The sequence below is a fragment of the Talpa europaea genome (genome assembly GCF_964194135.1).
Source record: "Talpa europaea genome assembly, chromosome: 2".
NCBI lineage: Eukaryota > Metazoa > Chordata > Mammalia > Eulipotyphla > Talpidae > Talpa > Talpa europaea.
In genome coordinates, this window is record NC_140068.1 from 37,905,016 (window position 1) to 37,922,861 (window position 17,846).

General features: G+C 36.7%; 1 protein-coding gene across 1 annotated transcript in view; it reads left to right on the forward strand.

Annotated features, from left to right (window-relative positions):
• The window catches only part of FRK (fyn related Src family tyrosine kinase), a gene marked incomplete at both ends in the record, with an annotated part of 103,915 nt that extends 97,821 nt beyond the window's left edge, over positions 1-6,094 (forward strand). Inside the window, 3 exons of the mRNA XM_084228685.1 lie at positions 188-353; positions 737-936; positions 5,933-6,094. Coding sequence (XP_084084811.1) covers positions 188-353; positions 737-936; positions 5,933-6,094 — 528 coding nt within the window. The remainder of the gene's footprint in view (positions 1-187; positions 354-736; positions 937-5,932) is intronic.
• Positions 6,095-17,846: the final 11,752 nt, after the last annotated feature.

Consider the following 17,846-nt stretch of genomic DNA (forward strand, 5'->3'; position numbering starts at 1 on the left):
TTATCAAATAATATTTCATTTTGTAGTTTTGTATGCCAGATTTTGAATTTGCTACTATAATTATCATCTGAACTAAGTTCATTTTGAATATTTTCCCTCTAAATTTTAATGTGTAGCAGGTCATAGATAAAAGAGGGTGCTAAAAAAAGTCACTTTACATTGGCTTAATTCCTTAATGCATTAACAGGTAGAAAATGAAGACGTCTATGAATCTAAACACGAAATAAAGCTGCCTGTGAAGTGGACTGCGCCTGAAGCCATTTTCTCTAATAAATTCACCATTCAGTCTGATGTGTGGTCATTTGGAATCCTTCTTTATGAAATCATTACTTATGGCAAAATGCCTTATAGTGGTAAGTAATTATTTTTGAAGTGGGCCTTTCTGCTGCAGGTCACTTACTTGGGTGTGACTTTAACTGCTTTGCTCAGACTTAGAGGGCAGAGTTATGAGGCTGACCACACCATGTGCTTGTGGGAGCTTAATAGATAACATTTGATGACGATGATTTGCATTAATGAGATGGTTTATTGCCTTTCCTTTACTCTTGAATTGCAGTCTTATGACATTACTTGATGCAGGATTCAGTTTAATCTCTGCAATCTGGGAAGGGAATGACAACCCTCATGGCTTCATCAAGGAAATCAATTTGCTTTGCAACCTAGAGTAGAAGTGTCGATGAACTTAAGATTCTGATCTTCAACTTGTTTTTTGTTGGTTCCATTCTATATTGTTTAGGTATGACAGGTGCTCAGGTGATCCGATTGTTGAAACAAAACTATAGGATGCCTCAACCACCTGATTGTCCCCCGCGATTCTACAACATCATGATGGAGTGCTGGCTCACAGATCCTATGGAAAGGCCAACATTTGAGACACTACAATGGAAACTTGAGGACTATTTTGATAGCTATTCAAATGCAAATGCAAATGAACTTGTAAGCTGAACACTGGAGAAGTCCATCAAATGATGAAGTAGCAATAAAGTTAAATCATCAGTCCAAAAATGCAACCTTATTAATGCACTGCCAAATGAGTTTAATCTTGACATATTTAAGTACTAGGGTAAATTTCATCATGTATTATAAAATAGATTATATGAACATTTTATCAACTGGGCACCACTGCAGAACAGTTTACGATGATGTATCATTTTCTCACTGCCTAGCAAAATCAAACATACTAAACAAAGTTAGTTTTCTTTTTAAAAGATACTGATATTTCTATTTATTGTTTGAAATGCCTATCAAGAGGATCAACAGATGACAGTCACTTTTTACTCAGTAACTGTTGTAGCATTTTCCTGTTTACTGATTAAAGTGGTTATTCATTATTCCTCGGATTGCTGAATTCTATCAGGCTGTTATTATGAAGGAATTTGATTGCTTTGCTGCACAGCAGGACCTGTGCTTTGGGATTTTTTTCTGTTTTAAAATATCCTGTAACTACAATGGTGGTAAAGCCATGTTAAATGACTTGATTGTACTTGGAGTAATTGCACATATTTTTTCCCTATGCATAAAAAACTGATGCAGCTGTTGAGAAAAAGAATTAAAATCTCTCTCATTTTGCAGAAGGAAATGATGAAATTTTTCTATACCTCAGTGTGTGTCATCTGAGAATCATCTACATTAGTTTTAATCTCTTAATGTTAAGAATTAGATTGCAAAGCTGATGAGTTATCATCCATGGAAATAGGAGAGAAACATATAATTGTACGTAAGGTCTGAGAAATTGCTATCAAAATAGCTTAGGAAAATGAGAGAAGAGAGTAGGATTGCTATGGGCTAAGATGTTTGAATAATGACTGTAATATTATATTATTAATAATAATAGTAAGCATAGTTTTGTTATATAGACCCAGGTTTTTAATTGACTACAAAATAGCCAAGCTCTGTTTCAGATCTAGAGAGTAGGAATCATCTCTGACCTTGGTTATGAAATTGTAATTTTTTTTAATCTGTAGGAGAACAGGGTTTTCACTCATCTGGAATTTGCATTTACTTTTGTAAGATACTTTTGTAAGATAGTAACAACTATCTTATTAAGCAATGGGGATATCAAATTCCATCTCATTAGATGATTAGAAGGTGTTCTCAAAGGTAGCTTCAAAATCAAATGCACATCCAAAGAACTTCTGGTGTAAAACAATGTGCAAGAAACATGCAATGAGAAAATAGATTATTTTGAGTATGTTGTGTCATGTTTCTTTAGAATACAGAACATATCTAAACAGTTATAGAAACTTCAGTTCAAAGATTAAGTAAATTTGCAAACTCTAACTGGAAGACAAGAGGTAACAAGAGAAGGTTCCAAGCGCAATACAATTAATAAGACCCAAGTCCTTTCAGACCCGTCCCTTTGTGATCAGCATTGCCCTTACTATCATGACTGAAGATGGCTATCAGTAGCAACGGAGGTTTCCAGTTCTTTTCATCTTCCAGGAGAAAATGGGACATTTCCCTTTCTTCATTTTCTGCTTCCATAAAGATCCTTCTTTTCCTGTTCAGGCAAAACACTCATATGCCCAGTACTGGACTGATAATAGGCTTAATATGAATGTCATGTATTCTATATACCAGAACTCTGACTCAGACTTCTGCCACTGAAGCTGGGAATTTCCTGGAGACATGTTGGAAAGTTATCTTATCTGAATGACATTAAAGAAGGTTAGATGTTGCATTAAAGGGAAAATTCTGTGAAGTGGAGTTGCTGTACTCTCCATATAGTATATAGGGGTATGTAAATACACTCAAATTTTTCTGAAACTAAAATGACTCAGGTGGAGTTAATGATTACAGAACATCTTCATTCCCTTATGAGCAGAAAATATTTGTAAGATAGCATCAACACTAATCTTTTAAATTAATAACTTTTAAATTAGTATGTGTAAGCCAACTTCAGTTATTCTCCTGAAGATGTCAAGTCTAACTGAAGCAATGAGTGAATTATATATAACTAGTTTTCCAAAATTAAAAAAATAGCTCATTTCCTTAAGGTCACTCATTGGAGTCCAACCCTGCTTGAACATATATAGAAATGAATTGAAATATTCCAATTTTATCATAAAAATTCAACTATTATGTAATCTTTTGTTGCTGTTAATAATAATACTTTTTAAAGTAAGATATGATGTTGAAATGTATAAAAAGCTTATCCTATCTTATTTTAAAACTACTTGAAACTCATTTAACTTAGTACGTTTGATTCTTGGAGATGTTTATGCTCAAGGTTCTGTCAAAGCAATCTATTATTCTTGTTTTTACCTGATGGATCATGCAGAAAAATAACGGATTCGGTTATGACAAGCAGTAATACATTTTTTTTAACTGACAAATTTCTCTCCCTGTATAGTACAAAAGGATCAGGAAAAGATAAGTTGAATTTTCCTACAATGAGGCAGCTCTTGTTAAATTTACCTCCCATAAATTGTAGCAAAGCACTTTTTATGAAATGTTTTATTTATGTATTTCAGTTGTTTGGAGGTGGTAGTGAGGGATGTGAGTACATCATTTCATGTGGTATTTCAAATCCCTTTTGACAAAAACCTAAGAATTTTTGCAATAAGAAAAAAATGGAAATTCCATTAAGTCTCTTTTAGGAAGGTTGGGAAGGAAATACATTTATATTACCTGAGGTTAAAAGAGGCACAGAGTAGACTCCAAATAGTTATGGAAACTGAATATTGTGTTATCAAAAAAAAAAGGTAAAGTCAAAGGAAAAGCAGTATGCAAACTGGGCTGTTGGAATGAGAGAAGGAAACCGGAGTATAAGCTTGTGGGGGAATGGCAGGCTGGGCTCATGCACAGTGTCTACTCACACCCAGTGTCTACACGGTGACTGCAAGAATCCACTGAACCATAAGAGACCCACATTCTTCCTATTCTCCGATGGCCCAAAGGGAACCTGCTCTTGGAAGGAAGTTGCATTATCACACAGCTGGAGCTTCCTGAAGGAAGCAGGGCCCAGCTGGTGATCCACGGCTTTGCCAAGCATATGCCCGAACTGCAATAATGTTTTTCAGGTCTAGTTAAGCATATGGCTTCTGGACCAAACAGCCTGGCTGTGAGTGTGTATGAGATAATTTTTCAGAATTCTTTGCACAGACGCATTATGTGAAATAGAATGGTGATGATTTGTATTCTTATTCAAATTGTGTCACTGTAGTATCTTACTGATAAAAAAGAAGTAAATGAGGTTTGGGTACTTGGATTTGGAAATGTTCAGTTCTGGTATTTCCCTGCATCATTATGGAGAAGTTTTGGTCTATAATCTTCAACATGAGTCAAAGATTCTGCACTGTAGGATAGTTAAAAACAAACTGAGAAGTTTGGTGAAGAATACTTAGAAATCTTTAAATGTATGCTTCCAGCAATATTGTTCATATTGTGATCTTTTTACTGCCTAGATTGCCTCATAACCTCAGATTTTTCCTTTTTATATTAAAGACATGATAGCAAATCTCACGTTATTTACTATATTTAGAAATAACTGGAGAATAAAAATAGTTTGCAAACTCTGATTTCAAAGCCTCAAGAAGTTTGGCTTCAATCTACATTCAGATGCCACTATCTACACTGGAATTACAAGATTAAATTATGAGAAAAGAGACAATTATTTCCATTTATTCTTCTATTCTGGGCAGTTAACCCATTAACCACCTGAATCACAAAGTTCAGTGCAACATCTTCATCTCACAGAAAATAATCAGCTCTTCCAGAAAAGGGTAACAATCTCACACATGTCTTAAGTAGCTAGTTAGGTGTGTTGATGTACCAGGGATTCAAGTCAAGTAACATAATAACCATGAAATTGTGTCCTAGGGGAAAAAACAGTTAAAAACACTTAAAATTGCTTGATTTAGAAGAAGCACACATTGTGTTATAATAACTTCCTGAGATTTTACAATAGAGACCTTGATTTTACTATTTGTAACAGATAGAGTTGTTTAATGTCAACAAATAACATCTAATTGTTACAATTTCAAAGTAAAATTATCATAGCCCTAGTCATTTTTTGAAACCTACCTTCACTAATTCAAAAAGTGGGAAACAAAGTTTACTAAACAGCTTAGCATATTAAAAAGGTATTGCAGTGAGATTTTTACCTATAAGACATTCTGATATTGGAGCCTCCCTTGTGGTGCAAGGGGTTAAGGACAGCACTATGAAGCAATCTGCAGCCTTTACAGCGCAAGTTCAGTCCCCGGCCAGGGAGCTACCCACATGGCACAGCAGACCTCTCCTGTCTTGCTCCCTGCTCCCCTCAGCAGTGTATTTCATTCAATCTGCCTGTTCTGTTTCCCACTCTGTCTCTGGTGAATCCTCTCATCCCCTGCACCTCTGGCCTGTACCCCAGTTCTTGTATGTATAAATAAATAAATCTTATAAAAAAAGGCATTCTGATATTGTACCTTTTAAAGATATTTATAGTGTACAATTATGAATGTTTGTTATACATGATGAACTTATATATGTAACAAAAAGAAAAAAAAATCACTTCTTTTAATTGTACCACTTGTTATAATGCTATTACTTACCTTGGTTTAAATGCAATTATTTATTTTCTTAAAAAAATGTCTGTTTTCGTGTTCTTTAAAATATGAAGGCAATGATTTTTATCAAAAATATTTTACCTTACATGTTCTATCCTTATTCACATTGGATTTGTTCATTATGCTAGCTATGTGAAACTGAATATTTTAAATTTGATTTGTTTTAAATTTAACTTCACTGTTTCAGAGGCCAAGTTGATTGTGGACCCATGACAAAAATTTAATGTATTTGGTAGCAAGTAAAATGTTTTCTCAGGTGACTACAGAATTTGTGTTTGTATGATGGAGAAAGTAAACCTATGAATCCAGGGAATATGATACCTGGATCATATTATGCCACATACTCACTATATGTCAGCTGTTTCATTCACCTTTTTCAGAGTCCCAAGCTGATGGAGTCCCCAGTTCTTATGTTATTTGGTGCTATGACAGTGGAAAAGAGAGTTTTTGTGGGCTTCATGTTGGTAATTAAATCCTTGGATTTACAACTCATTGCCCATATTTACATGGTTTCACCCAGAGACACGACAAGCTCTGGATGAGCAATTCTACCATATACTCAGAGGGAAGGTGCCAGAAATACTCATTAAACAACACTAACCACACTGCGTTAAAATATCTAGAAAATTTTAAGTGATGTTGAATAATGGAAGGGTATGTGAATTCATTTACACATTACTTTTACTTAATCATTTTATTCATTCTTTAAATGCATATTGCCTATGAGTAGCAGACATTGGGCTAAATGCTTCAATAAAATATTGAGTAAGAGAAATAGACCCCTCTTTCTCTAAGTTTATAATCTTTCAGAGGAGGCCAAAACTTAACTCACAAATTTAAGTGCACAATTTTATCTTCTCTTTTTCCCCCTTGGAATACTGTAGGGTAAGCAAAGTATCAGGCTTTTCTGCCCTCCCGCCGGTAGGATTGATGATGGATCCCCACAGTCCTGAAGGTATGCCTGACAGTGGACACCTGGAATAGGGTGTGGGCATGCGTAAGTGGGTACACCTGGGCTGAGACTGGGCTTATATGGGCGACGTCAGAGGGATGCTGGCTGAACAGCAAAGCGAAAGTAGCAGAGAAGCAAAGTTCACAAGAGAATGCTGGAGAGCCCAGGAAGAGTGAAGATTTGCTGGGGGCTGGGAGGCCTGCCAGCCTCCTGCCCCCCAACCCCTACCACTGCCTACTGCGTACCTGGTAAATCCCAATAAAAACCTACACAAGCCACCGAGGGCTCCAGGACTCCTCCTTTGCCTGTCAGCTTGGGTCATAGAGAACCTGCCCTGTGCCCTTCCTGCTGCTACAAAATACATTCCTATGTTAATAATAGTATTATTTCCATTAGCCAAGTTATGGAAATAATATAGTTGTCCAAGGACAGATGAATGGATTAAGAGTGATAATATGTATAGAAGGGAATATTACTCAGCCATAAAAAAGCTGAACTCTTGCCATTTGCAACAACATGGATGAATCAGGAGGGGATTATGCGAAATGACATAAATCAAAAGGAGAAGCTCAAATGCCAAATGATTTCACTCATATGTGGAATATAAAGAAACAATAAAAGAAAAGAAAACAGACAAAATGAAATAAAAAATCCTCTAGAAATCTGACTGAAGAACTGAGGCTACCAGAAGGGGATGGTAAGGGATAGGGTGGCAATATATATCTGAAGAAGTGTGAACCTATTCCCCTAAATTATACATGGCATTGTAAACAATTATGGAAGGTGGAGTGTGAAGTGGGGAAGTGGTTTAATGAACAATGGTGGTGGATTTATGAATGCTTTGGTGATGGGCGTGGTATGGTAACATGCATCTGAAGAAATGTTAGCCTATGCCCCTAAATTATCGCAGTGCTGTAAACTAACAATACATTCACAAAAAATTAAAATTAAAAAAAAAAAAGAAACTGATAAACCAGAAAAAAAAAATGCCAGGAGGAGACAATTGGGTTGAATGTTAATTAGAAGTCAAAGCCTTGAAAAGTGAGTTTTCCTTTAGTTGTCAGTAACTGGGTCCTTAGGAAGTGCATTTTCACCTAAAAGGAATTAAAAACTACACTGTAGGGGGTTGAGGCAGGAGTCAGAGATGAGTGAGGACAACATTTTGGACTCCTGCTGCTTTCCGCCTGTGGTAGGAGGAGACAGGCAGCAGCTAGTAGTGAATGTGGGATTCAGAAGGTATGTGATGTGCTTCTAAAAATCAGAGACTAGATCTTGTTTGAAAGCTGTTAGGATGATTACTAGAAGTTATTTCAGCAGCGCTAGTGTAGGTAGTGCAGGAACATTCTGTGACTCAAACAAATCTGAAAGAATAATTGTTGTCATGCTCATTGAATTTAGATTTAGTAATGTGGATATTTAGTTGTGAAGCTAAAGATCTCTGCCTTAAGGAGACGAAGGCCTGAAACACCATGAAAATATGTTTTTGCGCATTTTATACATTTCTTATTCCAAGGAGCTTTACTTAGTTTTAGTGAAAATTTCATGGTAAAATTTTCTTACCTGTTTCTCTAAGACTGGTCTAGTTTGCTAATATTCTGTGAGTAAGCAGGTAGCTTTTCTTTAGAAATGCGCTTTATCTGTATTAGAGGAACAGGGGGAAAAAAGAGAAAAATTCAAGTTACTCCAAATGAAATAGCTATTCACTTTTCTTAAATATGGATGTCAGATCTAGTAGTTCCAATTGAAACATTATGGCTTTTGCAAATGAATTATGAAATCCATTTAAGGGCAAGTTAAAATAGTGTGAAAGTGTCAATAAAAGCTTGAGCTTTAACATTTTGGAGAAAAGACATTAGAACCACCCCAAAGAATATAAATTATAAGAAAGAATAAAAGGGGTGGAGGAGAAAATAAATTTTAAAAAGGCAACACCATTTTTAAGAAAACTTTAAAACTTTTAAAAACCTTAAAACTTCAAACTTTAGAAGAAATATTTCTTCCATTTTCTGGTTAATCAACTTAGGAATAATTTAGAAATGTTCTTATTTGGCTTGAAACGATTCATAATTCAAACCCTAAGATTTAGAACCTGAGTCAGACAGAAGTGATTTTTCAGTAAAATCTTTCATAGGCGTTATCTTTATTTTCATGCAACAGCAAAATTTCAGAGCTGATAGGAATCTTGGAGATAGTAAACTCAGTCTCTCAAGAGTTCTTTCCCTTTTTTAGGAATAAAAACTCAGAAGCAAAAATAATAAAAAGTAAGCTGTGTTTAGTTATTTGAGGGATATTTTCCTTCAAATGAAATTGATTAGACATTCTTTAAATTCTTATAGCATTTTTGCAAACCTTTAAGAAAAGACTTGGCATACATAAGATTGTCTTTTTTCTATAGTTTAAAAAAATCTGAGGTACCTAATTTAGAGAATAGCAAAGAAAAATTTTGATTTCATGGCTGCATATTATAAATATTTTAAAGCAGGCAGAATGTGTGATGTTGTACAAGTGGGAGTGGGTGTCAACATCAAGTGAGAGCAAGAAATCAAAGGGTAAATTCATTTGATGAGTTCTTGAGCTGACCAGCAGATGGGGGCCCTGATTGCTACTAAAGAGCTTATGATGAGAAGAAAAATAGAAAAGGACTCAAAAATAATATAAAATTCTCATATAACATTCGGTTTGTGACAAAAGATACTGAAAGTAAGCTCACTTGACCATAGATATCTATGCTCAGATTTGCAATGAAAACATTTGTTGTAGATTACAATACTGCATTCCACAGTTTGAGAGAAATGCAAAATTTCAGTTCACTTTTCACCAAGCTCTATCAAAGGAACTTTAAAACTCCAAAATAGTTGATAGCACATAGCTCTGATGAGCATTCCTTATTTGAGATATAGATTATTCTAATATTTTAGCTCTTATTTTTGTATTTTTGGGTATAAGCTAAATATTTTCCCATGCGCTCAATTACATTTTGAAGCATTAAAATCTCTCTATATATTTTTTGGATTTTTTTATTTATTCACTTCACTAACAAAGAAGTATGCACAGGCTTTTGTGAAATTAATTTAAAATATTATAGGAGCCTCCCTGTTGGCACAGGGGTTAAAGTTTCAGTGCTATCATCAGCCACTGAACCATAAGTTTGATCTGGCCAGGGAGCTATACCACATGGTGCAGCAAACCTCTCCTGTCTCACCTGTTTCTCCCCTCAGCAGTATATTTCAGTAGACCCATCTGTTCTGCTCCCCATTCTGACTCTGTCTCCCCACCCCCACACCTTTGGCCTACAATCCAGTTCTTGTACATATAAATAAACAAAATATTATAGATGTTTGAGTTTTCATTAGCACAGAAGGTAAGACCTTTTCTATACTAACTTGCAAGACTGGCAATTAATCGTAATTCATTTTTTCACCGTAGGACTGTTATTATACCAATGAAAAATTGCATAAATTTCTCCCCATTGTGCTTTAGAACTTTTAGTTCAGGAAAAAGTGAAGATGATAGTCTTGTTTGTGGCATTAACTGTATTTAATTTGGACTCTTAAGACAATTTTATTCTCTTCCATTAAATCTTGAATGCATTTTTAGTGTAAATTTTAAATATATAATACTGATTTTGTGTTAACATTTGAAGGCTATATAAATCACATTGATACTTTTTGGTGAGTTTGAAAATCAGTTGATCTGTATTATCTACTCAATACTATGATTTTAATCTGTTGACAAAGAAGAATTATGTCCTTCACATTCATTCCATTGTGATAATTAGATTTCTAAAGCTGTGAAGAAAACTTAGCAAGGTTCATTCACTTATCCTGCATAAGTTATCATTTTTCAATTATATATTCTCTTTCATTTTTTACATTGGTTGGTTAAATTCTGACTGTCTCTTGCACAGTCAAAAGGTTTTAAGAAAGGAAAGCACTATTTGATTCATGCTGGAAAAATGATGGCAGGAAGCTGATTTTGCATCTTATTCACTTTATTGTTCCCGGGGTAGGATGGATGAGAAAATATAGGATGTCAAAGTCCCAGTGTAGTTCTGACAGAATGCCTTAACCAAGAGAACATTCAATTTATCTACAGGGCGAGTTTTCAGTAAGGCCATTGTAGTACTTAGTAATTTCAGGAAAAGACAAGGGTAGCATCATAGGAAATGGTGGATGTTCTCTGAGGAAACTGGGAATTTTGTCCTGTCTGAATCCCACAGGTGTTGTCCTATTTTCCCTACTTCCTATGGTTGGCAGGGGGCGAGGATGGGGTCACAACGAAAAAAAAGTAAAGTAACTAGGGAGAAGAAGAAGGCTATTAAACAGAGATGGTGAGCTGGTAGGAGAAAACTAGTTCTTCACTCTTGAGTATACACAGTCAGATTTATGGTTTCTATTTCAGTCTTAGCCAGAGATTTACTGACAGATTTTTGCCAAATCAAATCACTTAGGTCTATAAGCCCTTTTTTTTCTCTTGGTAAAATATTATTGTAAGTATTTATGAATTGCAATGGAGATTTCATAAACATAAAGCCATGAATATTTCATGAAGATCTTGAGATATTTGGACCTAAGCATATGTTATCCAATACAGTCAACTCTCAAATATCACTTAGTGGGTTATGTGTGGAGAACTTAGTTCTGGACTGATATCCCCCTGCCACATAATATATTTCTGAGCTGTCTCTCTTCACAAATTAGTCAGTGTGCAGTTAAGGAAAGTAATCTAATTTAATTTTAGTCTCAGTAGTAAATCTGATATGAAGGTTGAGATTTAGGAGGTGGGGAGTGGTGGAGGAGGAACTGCTTTGGGCTTTCATTTCAGTTGTCAATCCAACACTTATTGAGCATTAGCTCTAAGCTAAGGACTGGTGAGTGCTTGGAAATAAAAGTATGAGTAATAGACTAGGAAGTCCTGTGTGGTTACATGGTAAGACTTTGGAGCTAGATTTGTTGGATTTAAATTTTAAATTTAAGGTCCTACTTACTAAACCTGAGCATGTTTCTTAATCTCTTTTGTGTATTGCCTACTTTCTTATCTGTGAAATGAGGATAGTACCTACGTACAGACTTATTTTGAGAATTAAGTGAGAAAAGCATTTTGAACTGTATCTGGACATGGCTAAGCATCCAATATATGTTAGTGGTGATGATCCATTCTATGTCCTCCAAGACCGTCATATATAGAGAAGATGAATAAGTAATTAGTGACTACAAGATAAGGTGGTATGTGCTATTACACAGACCCGAATGGGACATTGTAGGAGTCAGGAGACACAGACTGAAATCAGACTGAGTGTTGGTCTAATTTGGGAGAGGATGTCAATGCTAGGTTTTCAGTTCTACTCTTAAGCTTGTGACCCTTTTAGACCATTAAAGATTTGGTTTAATAGAGCTTCCATATGATCCAGCAGTTCCACTCCTAGGTATTTACCCAAAGGACACAGAAACATCAATTCCAAAGAACACCTGCACCCCTATGTTTATAGCAGCACTGTTTACAATAGCTAAGCTTTGGAAACAACCCAAATGCCCAAAAATAGATGACTGGATCAAGATGATGTGGTACATATATACCATGGAATATTACTCAGCAATCAAAAAAGATAAACACATGCAATTTGCAGCAACATGGATGGCGCTGGAAGGGATCATGCTCAGCGAAATAAGCCAGAAAGAAAAAGAAAAATACCGGATGGTCTCACTCATAGCAGGAATCTAGAAAACTTAAATAAGGGACCAGGAAAATGATTAACTATAAGAAAGTGAAAATCAAAATCAACAAAAAACTATGAACCAGAGACACTTTTAGGGGGGCGGGGGCGGGAGGGGAGGGATTGGGTCAGAATGGGGGGGGCTGCAATTGTATGGGGAATATAAAAATAAAATTTATTATTTATAAAAAATAAATAAATAAATAAAAACTTGATAGGAATACAAATTTTATACAATTTGCAGGTTTGAAGTCCAAAAAGGAGATTGTTAATAGGTTGAAAACCAAACCATACTTCCTCTGAATAAAAAAAAAAATAAAGATTTGGTTTAGTTCCTAGGAATCTCTTTACTTTATCAAAATAATAAATAGTTTTATTTTAATTTATTTACCTTCATGTCTCAAGTTACTAATGCTTTGTATTTTAGTTCTATTGAAAATATCCAATCTATTTAGAGAGTTTTGAAATTTCTCGGTCTTCATAAATTCATTGTTTTCCTCATATTTTCCTTCAAATCCTGGGTAGTAAATGCATTACATAACTAGGTTTGAGAGGGACAACTTTATGTGAAGATGAGGAGGCCTATTTCCTAGCTCTGTGACCTTGAGCTAACTAATAATCACTCCTAGTCTCATTTTAATACCTTCCCAAAATATGATTATCACATGGAATAGTGAATATGGAAATTTTCAGCACACAGAAGGTTCTGAACATCTACATTGAATTTAGAGGTTTAAAATGGTCTTATCTGGGACCTCCCTGGTGGCGCAAGGGGTTAAGCACCACACTGTGAAGCAATCCACAGCCTCTGCAGCATGAGTTCGATCCCCTGGCTGGCTAGGGAGCAACCCACATGGCGAGGCAGACCTCTCCTGTCTCACCCACTGCTCCCCTCAGCAGTGTATTTCAGTCAGTCTGCCTGTTCTGTTCCCCACTCTGTCTCTGGTGAATTCTCTCGCCCCCTGTATCTCTGGCCTGTACCCCAGCTCTTGTACGCATAAATAAAAACATTTTTAAAAAATAAAAAAATAAAAAATAAAATGATCTTATCTACAAGGAGTTGACTTCATATCACAAATGACCAACTCTTAGCACAGTGCTAGCACAGTAAGAAATCAATACATATTATTTCCATGAATAAACGAGAGTGAGATAGCCGATATTTCCACAAAAATCACAGCATCTGTCTTCTCACCAGGTGGCAAGTTAAAGATTTCCCTAAGGGCATACTGAAGATGGTCTGGATTGCTTATACCTGTGTTAGCTGGTACCTGGCAGCCAGGTGGTATAACTTGCTGTCTCCAGTTAAGACATCAGGAAGCTGGTACCATAGCATGAGAAGAATGTAACCTGAAAACTAAGTAGGAAGTCATTCTCTATTTCATCATTTACAAATGTTTCTAAAAAGATCAGGTAGTATGAATCTTTTCTTGAAAGCTTTCTACATAGAAGCATGGGGTCCTCATTCATGCATTAGAATACCTGTTTCCAAGATAAGTAAATACAAATATTAAATTCATTTTTTTTATTCAGTGCTAAATTTTACAAGGATTCTTGCACATTTTTAATGTAACATTGTTTTACAGCTATACATAGGTTTCAGATGTACAACATTATAGGTTGACATCTGTCTATATTGCATTGTGAACGCCAAGAATCCAGTCTCCATCCACCACCATACAATTGGCTACCTTTTTCCTGTGTTACCTGCACCCTCACCCTCTTCCTCTCTGGTTACTAACATTTTGTTGGTCAGAATCTATGGATTTGTTTTGTCTTGTTTTTGTTCTTTTTTTTTTTTATAAATTTTATTGTTATATTCCCCATACAATTGCAGCCCCCCATTCTGACCCCAATCCCTCCCCTCCCGCCCCCGCCCCCCTAAAAGTGTCTCTGGTTCATAGTTTTTGTTGATTTTGATTTTCATTTTCTTATAGTTATTCATTTTCCTGGTCCCTTATTTAAGTTTTCTAGATTCCTGCTATGAGTGAGACCATCCGGTATTTTTCTTTTTCTTTTTGGCTTATTTCGCTGAGCATGATCCCTTCCAGCGCCATCCATGTTGCATTCAAAAAAGATAAACACATGCAATTTGTTTTTGTTCTTTTGCTTTGTATCTTTCCTTCTCTCAATATGAAATTAAAGATGCAACCTGTGGTGGGTTCAATAGAGATCAAATTTGGTATGAAGATGGGTCATCTACTTCCATAAAATAGATTTAAAAAAATTTGTTGTCTCAATTTTCATCCATGCTAAGAACAAAAATTAAGTACACGTGAAGCCTAATATGGTTAACAATTTGTCAGGCTTGTGACTTGATCATTCGAGGAAAATTGAATGTCAGGATAGGAACTGCTCTGCCAAATCTCAGATTGAGAAGTTTCCAATCTGTAAGGGCTGATTCTATAAAAAGAGTTTCATGAATCATAAAGGAAATTTCCAGGTAGAACAAATTCATCATTATAATCTAATTCAGCTACCCTTGGGCTAAGTCTTTACTCAAGGTCCCAGGATGATTCACTATCTAGTGCTTTTCTCTTCTAGAGATGGATGTTTTAGATTAGGCTGTAGTGATCATTCATTCATTCAGGAACTATCTACTTATTGTTTGTTATATACCACATATTTCCTAGGCTCTGGTGATAATGGAGAACATAAAACAGACCAAGTCTCTGTCCAGTATTCTAAGGATGATTTAATCCTTAACCTTACACTAACCAGTATTCCTGCATGAATTCTGCAGTTTCCACAACCAGAAAAGCAATATTATGGGTATATAAAGGTGAAATGGAGCCAAAATGCTCTCATTTAATCTTCAAAATTGTGGAAGATTCTCATACTGCCGTGTATTTGAGTTTTTCCTCAAATTAAATTTCAGTCATGTGATGATTGTTTAAAATCAGCCTCAACTTTGCTGTGCTTGGAAAACAGAATTGACAATCCTATATCTTGGCTTAATAAGGATCATCAGAATTATTTTTACTGACCATAGAAAATTTCTACAGACATTTTAAAAAGAATTCATATGAAATCATCTAAGTGCCTATGCTGCACTGTCTTTGTAAAACTTTAATGTTTCAAAGCTTAGATTATTAAAGTTCATATTAGGGGAGCTACCACAGGGCACTGCTGGCATTGGTAAGTCTTTTGAAAGAGAAACTAAAAATACAAAATAAAAATGATGTCTGCACAGCATTTCATTCATTTCTGCTGTGAAGATCTGAGTTTTGTCAATTGCTATGTTTCCATAGTTGTAACAACAATGGCAGTAGCAGCAAACAACAAAATCTCTGTCCTCTTTTAGCTGATGAGACTCAACAAAAACAAAGAAAATAATCCAGTCAAAAAATGGGCAGAAGAGCTATAAGGAAACTTCTCCAAAGAGGAAATGTAAATGGCCAATAGGCATATGAAAAAATGTTCCTCACTTGTAATCAGGGAAATGCAAATCAAAACTACAATGAGATACCATCTTACACCAGTGAGAATGGCACATATTAAAAAAATGCACACAACAAATGTTGGTGAGGTTGTGGAGAAAAAGAAACTCTCCTGCATTGCTGGTGAGAGTGCAAACTGGTCCAACCACTATGGAGAGCTGTGTGGAGATTTCTTGACCTACTAAAGATGGAGCTTCCATATGATCCAGCAATTCCACTCCTAGGTATTTACCCAAATGACACAGAAACATTAATTCCAAAGGGCACCTGCATCTCTATGTTTATAGCAGCACTGTTTACAATAGCTAAGCTACGGAAACAACCCAAATGTCCAAAAATGGATGACTGGATCAAGAAGATGTGGTACATATACACAATGGAATATTACTCAGCATTCAAAAAAGATAAACACATGCAGTTTGCAGCAACATGGATGGAGCTAGAAGAGATCATGCTCAGTGAAATAAGTCAGAAAGAAAAAGAAAAATACCGGATGGTCTCACTTGTAGCAGGAATTTAGAAAACCTAAATAAGGAACCAGGAAAAAGACTAATTAATACAAAGTAAAAATCAAAATCAACAAGCAACTATAAACTAGAGACACACTACGGGGGAGGGTAGAGAAGGGGAGAGGAAGGACAAGGGTCAAAATAAGGGGGGGTGCAATTGTATGGGGAATATAAGAAAATGCATACATTGTGCAAAAATGAAAAATGATGTAAGAATTATATAAAATAAAATATTAAAAAAATCCCAGAAAAAAAAAAATCTGTCCTCTTTTAAACCTCTAATCAGTAGACCCCAGCTGAGAAGGGCCTTAGGAAACCTCTTATTCCAAGAAATTTAGATTTTATCTTGGATTGTGGATCTCTAAAACTTTTTGATTTTTCTAATTGTCTGTATAGGTATTGTGCTCTAGATAGCAGCTGTACTCTGTATGATTCTCTTGGAATGATTCAGTGTATAACATTGTAGGGTAAATGAAGTTGATCAGGCTTTTAGTCCATTGGCTATCATCTGTGGCCTCCATCTTGTTACATAAAAAGCGTGTGGGTGTGGGGCACACATGCCTGACTATGGACACCTGCGCATGGGTTTGTGTGTTCGCATGCATGCACTCACACGCCAGTGTGGACACCTGAGTCTGGAAGTCAGGGATATAAGGGCGGTGTTACTCAGAGATGTCTATGGTAGAATGCCTACGAGAGGGCAAGACAATGAGAGAATGCCAGAGAAAGCCCAGAGAAAACATCATATAGGCATTGGCAGGGGGCTCAAGTTGCTGTCTCCCTCCTGGCTTGTTTTCCCAGCTCACCATCAAAAACTGAAAACAATGCCAAGGACTCCAAAATTCTCCTTCAAATCGCTAGAATCAACAGTGAACTGACCTGGCCTGGATAGTTGCAAAACAAGCCTATTCCATCTTTAAGTAGAGAAGCAGCTCTTTAAAACCTTCAGGTTTGAAATTGACCTCCCTCTCTTGTCCATTAGGTTTTTCATGATTTCTCATTTTCTGGCATTTCTGACTTCTCTGATAAAGCAAGATATTTCCATATCAACTTATTTCTCCTTTTCCAAGTTCACCTTTAAAGTTAGTGAGGCAACATGGCGGCGAGGAGACGCTGCGAGTAAGATCTCCCATTAAAAAAAGTTAATAGGGAGGAAAAGCGGCAGGTCCCAGTGAGAACTGGGACACGGAAGATAAACGGACGACTCCAGCAAACTGCCCGAAGAAGAAAGTTGCCATAAAAGAGGACGAGAAGGGAGGGAAGCGCAGAACCCTGCTCCCCTCCCCCGCCCACAGAGGCGGCACTCTCCGACCGACCGGCAGAGACGAGGGAAACCACAAACCAAAAAGCCCAACAAGAAAAACGGATGCAGAAGCGGGACTGTGAGTGGAAAGGAACTATTTCAGCCACCACACCCCGTGAACGGGAGCTGAGGCGAACCCTGCAGGATCCGCCGCGGAGGTGAGCTCCAGGCGCCATTAAAGAGCCCCGCCCACCAGGAGGAGACCAGCACCAGCACACAGCCCCAGCCCCCCAGTAAGCTTGCGCGAAAGCGGTGCTCGGATTGCAGCTGCCCAGGGCCCTGCGCCTGCGACCTAGGCTTGCGGGGAGACAGCGGAGGCCCTCCCTGAGTGAGCAGGAACAAGGCGCCCAGGCAGGGGAGCGGGATTCAAAAGGCGC